Source organism: Pleurodeles waltl, chromosome 3_1 (assembly GCF_031143425.1).
Source record: "Pleurodeles waltl isolate 20211129_DDA chromosome 3_1, aPleWal1.hap1.20221129, whole genome shotgun sequence".
Lineage (NCBI taxonomy): Eukaryota > Metazoa > Chordata > Amphibia > Caudata > Salamandridae > Pleurodeles > Pleurodeles waltl.
The window spans coordinates 938,925,867-938,937,750 of NC_090440.1; the positions used below are offsets into that span (position 1 = coordinate 938,925,867).

At 43.2% G+C, this 11,884-nt stretch overlaps 1 protein-coding gene across 1 annotated transcript in view; it reads left to right on the top strand.

Annotated features, from left to right (window-relative positions):
- The window catches only part of IL22RA1 (interleukin 22 receptor subunit alpha 1), a 143,576-nt gene extending 134,070 nt beyond the window's left edge, over positions 1-9,506 (top strand). Inside the window, exon 7 of the mRNA XM_069223953.1 lies at positions 1,031-9,506. Coding sequence (XP_069080054.1) covers positions 1,031-1,894 — 864 coding nt within the window. The 3' untranslated portion in view covers positions 1,895-9,506. The remainder of the gene's footprint in view (positions 1-1,030) is intronic.
- Positions 9,507-11,884: the final 2,378 nt, after the last annotated feature.

Genomic DNA, 11,884 nt, shown 5'->3' on the forward strand with positions numbered 1-11,884 from the left:
TGCAGCACACATAGAAAAAGGAAAAATTAGGAGAAATAAATATATTTTTCCCTGATCACGCCTCCCCTGGGAAGGAGTAGAATTTTTGTGCATTCCCATTTCTACTACTCATGCTAAGTCTGGGAATGCGCCAAAATCAATGGGTCAATGTGTGGGACACCCACACTCCACTCATGGAATGCCTCTGGGACAGGGTAACACCAAGCAGCAGCTTGCGCTTCCTTGCGCTACTCCAGATTTACCAAGCACCACAGGGCCACGAAAGGGGTCCTTCTGTAGCTTGGTAAATCTCATCTAGGTTTTGCATCACCCTCGCATTGCTTTCCCTTGCATTGCTTTGCATGGTGCAAGGGCGACAGACTTTGATAAATATGCCCCTTCCTTTCTAGCTTGCAGATCACCATTAGATAGATATGAATGAAATAGTTGAACGACTTTAGAGAAAAAGATGAGAGATCGATCGGGCATAAGGCAAATGCTCTGCAAATAACTTATCCAGGTACATATCTTTCCTCCACATCACTTATGCAATCAGAGCTTGACGTACATTTTTCTGCCGGAGGAAGACCTTTTTGTGCTGTAGTACAATGCTCATTTTACCGCTCCTTGTGTTAATCCTCTAAATATGGTATTGTGTATTATTGTTAGTCAGTAAAAGCAGCACAATTAGGAGTCGCTACTCGTGTAAGTAAGGCTAATTTGGAGTGGAAACGGTAAACATTTATGAGAACTGGTGAGAAAATATTATTTGTCACAAGGTTGACATCTGTAACAGAGTGAAAAAGAAAGTACAATGTTCTACATTTTATGGATACATTCCAGACTGACGTTTATATGTCTGCATATGTCCAAACAAAACAAAGTCAAGTGAGGTAATGATAACCACAAAACAACATTATTGTTTTTTATCTCTTGTAATACATAGCAAACGCTTATGGTTTGTACAGTCAATGTGATGTATATGAATTCTGTTGCTTTTTAAACAAATCATTTAATTCCTAATGCATTATTGTTTCATTTCCAAAACTAGGATTTAAGACACGTTCCAGGCTTCAAGGAAGTAAATACCACAACAGACCTCAACATCACCACCTACATTAATGGGTTTTCTAGAGCTGAAAAAGTATTCTCGCCTTTGTTAACCTCAGATGTCAAGTTGTGTCAAACAAAACACTCAGAGCAGTCACCTATAGAAGTCACCCAAGGCCATCAGTATAAATCACAAAGAACAACTTCAACAATACACACAAACAGCAAGTCTTCAGATCTGACAAACATGTCTCCTGTCTCCAATCTTTCTCACGACACCCAAGCAAGCTTGTCAGAAAGCAACAGTAAGAACTCCTCCATGACATATGGACTATGTGCAGAGGAAGTAAGCTCTGTCTGGAAAAATAACCAACAACCAAACCCTGTACTACCAAGAATGATATCTTGGGACAATAGCCTCCAATTCAAGCCTCAAACAGAAAGTTCACCAAATTTTTATTCTCCGAGTATGTCTAGTTTAAGCATAAGGCACCAACAAAGCATGTGTGATTTACAAAAAGGAAAGTGTGACATAGATTTCCTACGTGGAAATCATCAGCAATTTCAACAGGAAACTTCACTATTCCCTTTGTCAATGGAAGAAAATTCTGTGCATTCAGAGATGAACATGGGAAACTACAGACCACAAGCTACCATACCCTTAACACTGTTGTCATCTGTAAGAGTGAACAGCTTAAGCTCAGACAGTGAATTGTGTGAAGGACAATTTCTCCTTCACAGTATTCAGACTGGCTTCCTTTCTGATGATCACACTACGGAACATGTCTTACTAAACACACTGTCACTGGAAGAGCCGCCACAGTTTCAGTACAGAGCAAATGGTATATGTGGCCAGATGAGCTAAAATGTGAGCAAACTTATGAAGGACAAAGACATACATTGTCATAAATCAGTGATTTTTCTTTCAGACACTTAATGTAGGAGGTACAATGGGGCCAACCAATATATTTTGGTCTGTGCCCTTAATGGTAAGAGTACATTTTGGAAGATTACTCACAAATATCCTCAATGATGTGGTAATAAAGTAATCACTGGATAAGTCTTGATGGTAGAGGATGACATGGTGGCACTCACATTTACTGAAACAACATGAAATGAGAGCTATATAACAATGTGCCACATTCGAAGAGCACTCGGTTGAATATGTGTGCCTATTATCAAGTCTTTCTCAATGTATTTTTCTCCCTTCCACTGCCTTTTTCTGTATTTGGGAAGGATCAGTTTTTCACATCATTCCTTTCTTCACCTAAACTTATCAACTCAGTTCTGTCCCCGCTGCCGAGTTAGCAAATTAGTTTTTAATTCTGTTTCTCAAGTGGGAATGTGGAATGGCTGCAGCTCACTTTCAAAACTTACAAAATCTGTTGTGCTCCATCAGCTCAATAGATTGGAGACAGGGCTACTGGTAGATATTCAATGAGGTCCCTGCTTGCAAAGAAGTGCTGATTAGATCTTCCTTAGAAATTTAGTAGATAGTAGGTGGAGAGGTAGGACTGCAGTTTCTGTTGTTGAAGGTGAGGCAGTTTCTAGGACGGTCCTGCCCTTTTTTCTGTCCTGGTTTACTGTTTCAGGAGGCCTGACAACAGCCAAGTGCAGACATCTCACACTTGTGCCTTTGCTAGCTGCTGTGAGAGCCATCCCCTTGCACAAAGGCAGTGTCTGAGGAAGAGTCTGAAGATGGCTGAAAGAGAATCAGCCCAAACTGGTTCTCAGACTTTAGACAGTGAATCCACACACCCTGTCTGTGTCAGGGCTGCTGCAGTTGGCTTTTTCGGTGGCCGCTTAGACTATGCTCACCTCAGGCATCCTCATGTCAGAGGAAGGTGAGGCTGCTAGATCAACTTGGGAGGAGCATCAGAGACTAAACGCATTACTCACTATACCACCAGGGGATAGCACCTTGAGAAATGTGAACTGAGGCCCATAGTTATGCTGCATTTGCGTAATTTTTTTATGCAAAAGTGGCGCAAACTTACAAAATACCATTACATATTGTAAGTTTGCACCGCTTTTGCGTCAAAAAATGACGCAAATGCGGTTCTAAAAAAGTATAAATATGGGCCTGAGTGTCTAGAAAATGTGCATAAAAGTGGGACCCAAACCACACCACTTTCAAGTCTTTAATGATTAAAGAAACAGAATGTTCTGCATGGTACTTGAAAGACGACTGTGAGGCTAGAGCTGGTGTTTACCTGATAGTTAGTGTCTCAGAGGTGAGATCACCTGAAATCTGCACTGTCACTGTATGATGGTGGGGTTGAGGGTCTGCCCAGCAGATAGAGGCAACAATTTTGCTAAGCCCTGAAAGAAGGAGAGACTGTTTATGAGGAAAATCCAAGTGGGTCCAAGGGACAAAGGGACACTCACAGAAAGTGACTACCTGACAGCAAACCTGGGCAACAGGTGGTCCCACTAATCTCTCAGGCATGTTTCTTTGCATAAACTGCTTCAAGCCTTCATGAGTTCACAATTGAGGCTCCAATTGCCTGCATCAGCCTGATCGGTAGTACCACTGCTTCTTGAATACACCGTCCTTATTGGGGCTATAACCGCAATAGTGGTTGTACCAGTGAAATCAGGGCTACAATTGCTGTGGTGTCTGTGCTGTCCCAGTCAAGGATACAACTGTCATGGTGACTGTTTCAGACCAGTAGGGCCTGTACCTGAGACACCCAAAAGGCTCATTTAGGGTTAACTCCCATCTTGTGGCCAAATGGTGCAGCTTGAGCTGCTGCAGTCGAGCCTGCATCTGCACATTTGTGCCTGGGCCACTGCTCACCATTGTACTGGGTTGGACGATCATTTGCATTGAAACACAAGCTGCAGATGGCTTTCTCATGGCCCTTGAGACTGTGCCCCTCATTACAAGTTTGGCGGGTGGAAAAGGCCGCCCACCAAACCCCCGGGTCAGGTCACTACTGTGAGTTTGCCACTGGGTCAGCGGGAAACAGCCCACAACATTGACCGCAGCTCAGAATCGAGCTGGCTGGAATGTTGCAGTGCATAGGGTGCTAAGCAGACAGTGGAAAGTGCGATGCAGCTGCCCATGGGGGCCCCTGCAATGCCCATGTGCATGGGCAGCACAGAGGCCCCCATGGGGCCTCCTTCACCCGGTCTCTGCCAGCTTTTACTTGGCAGTGCTACAACCATGCAAAAGCTAGCGGAGAGGGGACTGATAATCCCCAGGGCAGTGCTGCATGTCCTGGTGGATTAGGACCACCTGCACCGCCAGCCCCTCCTGTGAGGAGAAACTGGCGGTGCTGGCAGTCCAAACAGGGTGCTTTCGCCATGGTCATATTGTGGTGGTCTGACCACCGCCATAGCGGTTGGACCACCACTTTAGCGGTGGTCAGACCGCCACCGTGAGTCTGGCGGTCCTAGGACCACCAGACTCGTAATGAGGGCCTATGGGAGGAAGGCAAGGCTGCTGGATCACGTGGAGAAAATTATCAGAAACTAAACGCATTACCTGCTATACCACCAGGGGTAAGCACCTTGAGAAATGTGAACTGGGTGCACATTTGTCCGGGGGAGTGTGGAGGGGTAATTGACACTACACCAGAATCTGATTCCTGCTACTGTCCTAACTGTTAGTAGGACAACCCATCAAGGACTCACCCGGATGGGAATAGCACAGAGAAAATCAGCTGGTGTAGCATCGTAACCACAATCACTGCTCTTTATGCTGGATTGAATTGTGACGAATTTAGTATGGCTAGACAATTAAAAAGTACTTCCTTTTCTTATAAATGCAAGCACTGGGCTAAACATGGAAGGTAATATACCTAGTGCTTGATTGCTGGGTTTTTTAGGTCATGAACTACGATACTAAATCCCTGTGAAATATGTGACTGCCCACACTAGATACCCTCACAGTCAAGTACTGAAAGGTTTTTACTTGGCCTAATTTGCAGAGTCATAGTAGGACAGACCCCTGAACACCAGTGGTAAAGAATCTTAACCACCATAGTGGTGGCTCAGAAGCCCTTGTCTGTCCTGTGGACCCCCAAATAGTGCCTGAGAGGAAGGTTGGGGACACAAGTAGATGGGTGATAAGAGTGGGAAATAATTTATAAGCTGAGGGCAGAGAATGTGTTTTAAGATCACCATGGTCAGAAAAAGGTTTACTGGAATGAGGTGGAGATATTGGGGAGAATGTGCTTTGGAAAGAATGCATATAAGAGGGATTATCAGGGATTCTGGTCTGATTGGTAAAGGAGATTGGCAGAACTGCAAGAGGGACTAGAAGTGAATACAGGTATTTTGCCACACTTAGGAAAGGAAGGTATTTGTCAGGACTAGAGGGGCAAAGAATGCATTTTCAGAGACTTGTAGACAGTAAGGCCCATATTTATACTTTTTTAGCGCTGCATTTGTGGAATTTTTTTATGCAAAAGCTGCACAAACTTACAAAATATAGGCCCATATGTATACTTTTTTTGAGCCGCATTTGCGTCACAAAGCGGCGCAAACTTACAAAATATAATTGAATTTTGTAAGTTTGCACCGCTTTTGCTTCAAAAAGTGATGCAAATGCGGTGCAATAAAAGTATAAATATGGCCCATGATTGTATTTTTAAGTTTGAGCCGCTTTTGCGTCACAAAATGACGCAAATGCGGCACTAAAAAAGTCCAAATATGGGTCTAAGATGCCAAAAATGATAAATGGTCAAAAATAATCATGCATAAGCGACTGCCAAAAAAAAACGCTACAGGTTACACGGTCTTAGTAGATACCATTCAAAACATTTTTACAAATCACAAAACATTTAAAAAATAAAAATGTGCCTGAATAAACCCATTCAACTTATGAGAAAACAGAGCAGGAAAAGTGAAAGACAAATCAGATAGTGTTTCACTTCAATTACACATTGTCCAAAACACCAATGGACATTGCGACATTTAATAGCTGTGGATGGCCGCACCATAGCCTTATAAATTCCATCTGTCAGTGAGAAGCCCAACTTGCATTGAAGATGTTAAAATGAAAATAATCGCCATGTTTTAGGACTGTCAGATGCAATATCCAATTTTATTTTTAATGTATGCTTAAGAAATACCCAGCAAACTGGAGTCTTCCAGGCTCCGTGTTTAAACTTGGAATACAGACAGCAGGTGCGCGAATGTTTTTACACTCAATCCTCTGATCACAAATAGAAAAACAGAAACTGGAGCAAAAATAAATTGCACAAAAAAAATTAAAATGTGCTATCGTTTGTGAATAATGCGCTTCATCCTGTGTAATGTTCATAAAATGGCCAGGGGTATCTCAATTAAAAAATTGAATTAACTTGAGATAAAGGCCTGGGGGATTGCTCGAGGCGAAAATATCACCTCCGAAGCATTTTCTTCTCGAACCTGCATTCAACAATACATCGTATAATCGAACCAATGCCTTGAGGAGAAAAATGTGTAAAATGTTGTTCATACGAAATTTCTGAAATGTTGCCAACTCGCAAGAGTAACACAAATATCACATGGGCCTCTATGGCGTTGATCAGCATGTTTTTTTTTTTTTTTTTATCCGTCCCTGTGACAAATCACTTCAGGTTTCCAATAAGCCTGTCCCTAAATATAAGTATAATTTTAATAGTGGTATACTGAAAGAATCTATAATTTACATATATGTATAAAATGCGTCTGGGTGCAGAGATCTGATTCCACTAACGTCGCATCCAACAGAAAGATGGCATTTTCAGGAGTGTCGCTATCATATGCGGGTGCAGTGACAGCTGGCCCCAGGAGAGTGTACCCTCTTTACGTCTGTTTCCGTTGATGCCAGTGCATATGTTCCTTTTATGTATTAGTGCCCATGACACCCACGGTGTTCCACTGGCAACCACCTTCCTGAGGTCGTGTGTATTTTGATGCCAAAAAGCAAGATAGGCGATCTTGGCCAGAGTCCAGCATCATATGGCTCACCGACCACTTTTACTCCCATCGATTGTGGAAAGTAATTAGATTTGGTTTCGTCCACAGCTGATTTTTGTCAGAACCACCCCTGCCAGATGAAAACTAAACCATTTGTCACCTGAATGCATTGTTTCGTGAAAAAATACTGATTCATTAGTAAATCAAAATTAATCGAAACAATGTCTGCGATTTCCTCTGTGGAATATTTGCAAGCTATTTCAAATGTTTTACCTAATTCAAAATATGCCTGAGCATGCATTAGTAGAGGGCAGGTCTTAATTTCTAAACGTAGTCGTTTACTTGTGCATGCACGAATGTAAACGTGTGTATTCTCAAGCAAAAAAATCTATAGTAAATGTCATGTTATCAGTTCTCTACCTGAACCTGCACATGTGCACTCGAGAGTGCATATTGGCGCACAAGCAGAAAAATGCATAAGCAGAATGACGATAAGGACGATCCTATCTGTTTCAATGGGACGAGCAGCCATTGCACACATCTATGGGTCAGCCTTCCCTGGTCAGATCGGACTGACTGATGCACCATGTCGGACCTCATAAACAGGTTGGGATTGGCAAATTTGAATATGCAGAGAATGGGGGGCTCTTTAGGAGACATTTTACCCTCTTCCTGATTTCAGACTCGCTGTTTATGGAACCGGGATTTACTGTCACCATTAACCTTCAGCCCTTCTGCCCTCATGGGCACCAGGTTCATACCCGTCATTCACAAAGTCCTTGAAGGTGTGCCTTCCAACATGATCACTCTATTCAATGACGTCAAAATGGTGTCTCCAGGACGTCCACAGCAGCATCAGAAGCGTTTGTTATTTGTTTCTGGGGGAGGCTCAGAAGGTCTGCTCAGGCAGTGCCCTAAGCCACACCCCGTTCCTTTGCCCGTCCCACACTCCAGATCCAGCCTCTTCAAGGTTTCTCCCATGTCTTTCTAACCGAAAAAGTATTCTCAGCGTTGGCAAACCTGACTATGGTAAGATAACAGTGTACAGGTGTGCATCACAGGCAATCAAGCTTTGCTCTGTTTAGCTCTGCCTTAGGATCTGAACAAGAAAAGGAAGACTAACATGCTTGTAAGGAACCCATTTTTGTTCCAAGAGTCCAAAATGGCTGTGAAGCAGTAGCAGCTTGTCCATTCGCATCAGTCATGCCGCTGCGCCTTTACCAAATGTCACTGAGCGACTAGGGTGAGTTGTAACAGACTTTTGTCAATTAAACAGACACTGAGAATTTGAGAGTGAGACACTTTCACTGAAAATGCACATGAACAGAATGTGTGCTTGAATTCAGGTAATAGGGCAGGATCATTAAAAAAAGGCTGTAGCGCTGACAGAATTCAGAGGTGTTTTACCCGAGCACTGACAAAGAGCAAGGCACTAACCCCATGCCCCTACTTCCTGCCTTCATTTGCTGATTCTTGCCAGGCAGGCTGAGCTAATATGGGGGGAGATGAATGCCCACCCAGGACAGTCAAAACAAACCAGCCATTACAGTCCACTCATCCCCTTCCCTTGCAAGTGTCTCAAGGAGTCCATCTGTTTGTTACCCACATCCCACATGTTTCTTGCCTGTCCCTGTAGAGGCCTTCACCCTACAGCAATACTTCTAGCTGGCTGGGCTTGGACCCAGGTAGCTGCCGGCTGCAGTTCTACAAACCCTCAATGGGTTGTGTGAAGCCAAGCCACTTTGCTAGATCCCTTGGCTCCCACCACACCAAGGCCATGGTTAACAATACATCTGAATGAAGAAGAACACTGAAGGCATCACAGGAAATCCACAGTGGTAAGCAAAATAGAGGTAGACAAGGGTGCTTTCTCTTGTGTTGGTGTGAAATGTGTTTACATTTGGTTTGTCTGTCTGTGCATGTGTCTGTGTGAATGCGTGAGAGCCCCTAAGCATATAATGGTGATGTCTGGTATATCAGTGACCCTGGATGGCAATAATTGGCATATTATGAAAAAAACTGGCATATAATAGTTATTACTGGAATTTGATTGAGAATTCACCACATCACAAGAGGCCACTTAAGGCCATATGATGTTGATTCCATGGCTTTGATGGCTGTTCATGCACTTAGGTGGTGCCATATATTCACAGAGACCGGAAGTACACTGCTGGAGCTATTTCTAGTACCTAATTCTAATACAAAGACGTGTAAAGCTGTATGTGGAAATGTAAGGCAGTATTCTGTGAGAAAGTAGTAAATACACTTCCTGATGAAATCGAGAAACTGACATTTTGAGGAAATTGTGCATTTCTCAAAATAGAAAAGCTGACGTTTTAGGAAAAAAAACACATTTTGTGAAAATTAGAAGCCGAAGAAAAATTGATTATTTTTTGTTTACAAAATATTAATCTGCTATCTGGAGGCAAGGGAGGAGGAGAATCAGAAAATATTGATACTGTGTGATCAAATTACTTTTCTCTAAAAATCAAAGCTAGCTTTTGAAGTAAAAGAGCGAAACTTCAGAAAATTACACTGTAATACCAATGCAAAAAATGTTTCTAATAAAAGTAAAAAGGCTTGAATTTGGGGAGAAACGTGTATTTTGTGGTAAACGCACAGTTGTTTGTTTTGTACTCTAGAAATAAGAAGTAGTAATAGTGGACAACCGGATGTGCTGTCAGGCCATGTCAGAGTAATGGGTGGAGAGAAAAGTAAATACCTGAGTCAACTGCTGGAAGTGTCTCTAGAGTGCTGTGGTGTTTGCGCCCGGTCTTTGCACGCTCCATCCACCAGTGTATTTTCAAGGGGCCTACACATACAAGTGTGACTTCTTTTGAATTACAAGATGCACGCTCTTACCACTGAAGGTGAAGCGAGTATTCCTTCAATTGCATGGGAATAAGACCACATGCATTTGTGTACTTGTACACGCGCACTATCGCACGCAAGTAAAAAAAAAAAAAACATTTGGAGCAGGCAAAGTTAGTGGTGTGTTCTCAGTGAGACTCTGAGAGGACCCTTTGGAGGGAACTTAGAGGGTTCTAAGGAACTCCCACTGAAGGTACAGATACAGACCAATGCCGTAACGCAAACTGATGCAGTATCTGATGAGGCTCCCTGAGTGGCCTATATCCAGGACCATTGGAATTATGCAATTGTGCAGCCGCAGCATTTTTCGCACAATTGTAGGTTAGCTGCATCTGCCACATAATCCATCTTTCGTATAATTTGCAGATTTTAACAAAAAAAATTTTTCTAGCTCAAACGTTTTAAACGTTACAAAAGATGGACTGGTCACTTTTGCTTTGTAAATTGGATTAATATTTTTGCTGTTCTAGTGATTTTTTAATTCCACTACGTATACCAACATTTAATGAGTGCTGTTTCAAAATGGTCTGTAAAACATCAAGCTGTCTTATCTCTTTTGAGGGGATGGAATATTTTATGTCCCATCAGTTTGAAAGCTGATGAGATAACACTGGTAGGACACTTCATTCAGCATCTGAAGGTAAGTGGCAAAGAGGGAGTTTACTGCAGCCACTTGACAAAGCTGAACCACAGGTAGAACAAGATAGCACACACAATAGAGAACAATTGGAAACTACACCGAGCTGGTCAAAGTTAAAATGAGAAATTCTTATGTTTCCATTGTATTCATTAGCTTTCAGAAACTGAGATAAGAGAAGCTTTTATTTCCACCCAGAGTTCTCCCTGCTCAAGGCCTGGTCCACTTTTGTTATAATGTAGACTACTTGAAAGGGGAGAGGCCTCAGTGGACTGATGCAGAAACTGCTCAGCTGTAATATATCCTCAACCAAATTTACTGTGATAAATATCTGCCTATTTTTAGGGCCTTATTTAGAGTTTGACAAATGGGTTACTCAATCAACAAACTTGACAACTATCTCTTCCACCTTTTAATAAGTGCCATAGGATATAATGCACTTATAATAAGGTGGTTGGGATATTCATGGCGTTGGTTATGGAGTGACCCATCACCAAACTTTAAACCAGGCTGTTAGTTATCATCCCCATTCTTTAGGCTCTATTCCTGTATATGTAGGGAGAGCTGTCGTGATTTTAGTGAAATTTGAATGGAGTGACAACTTAGTAGGGTTGTGTTAGAAAAGGGAACAGCCCTTCAAAATTGTCTGCTGTGCTACTCTTCACCCATCCATCTAGTGCTGTGCAGCAGTCCTCCACAAACTCCACCCAAGACTGGTGGGACAGTTTCTTACTGCCCATGAACCTCTTTCTGTATTCCTCTGTGAAGCCATACTTCTTTACCAGTGCGCCCTTCAAAGAGGATTACTCCTTCCTGTCACTCCCTTCCAGGGCCAGTAGGGCATCCCTCCCCTTCACAGGAATACAGTTCCCCAGGCCAGTCCCCCAGTCCTTCTCCTGGATCCTGCACTCTACCAGATCCTCCTCATATTCCCTCAACCACTGACATATGTCCCCCCCCTTCTGGAACCTAGGTACCAGATCTCTGGGCATAAGGGGATTGTCTCTGCCACTGCGCTCAACATCGCTGCCACCACTGGACTCCACCTGCATCATTGGTGAGTCCAGACCTTTCAGACTGAGCTCAACAGCGAGTCCCTCTCTGGAAAAGGCTCTCTCTGCCTCTGCCATTCTCTCCTGGACTAAGGTCTTCTCTACCTCAGCCCTTCCCTCCTCCACAGCAAGTTGCGCCAGCTACAACTTTAGTTCCCTCTTTTCCCGCCTATCTCTGAACTCATCAGGTGACAAGAAATGGGAGGCAACACTGGACCCAACAAGGGGCTCCCTGTCCATGGGGCCTTCCCTGTCAACTGGCGTCCAAGCCTGGTCATTGTCACCTTTCTGATCAGTCTCTTCACCGCTCACTAGGGATGAGGTCTGGGAGCCTTCCCATTGGGAACTCTCACTACATTCAGGATCCAGTGGGTACCCATTAAAAACACTTCCCCTGGGCAAA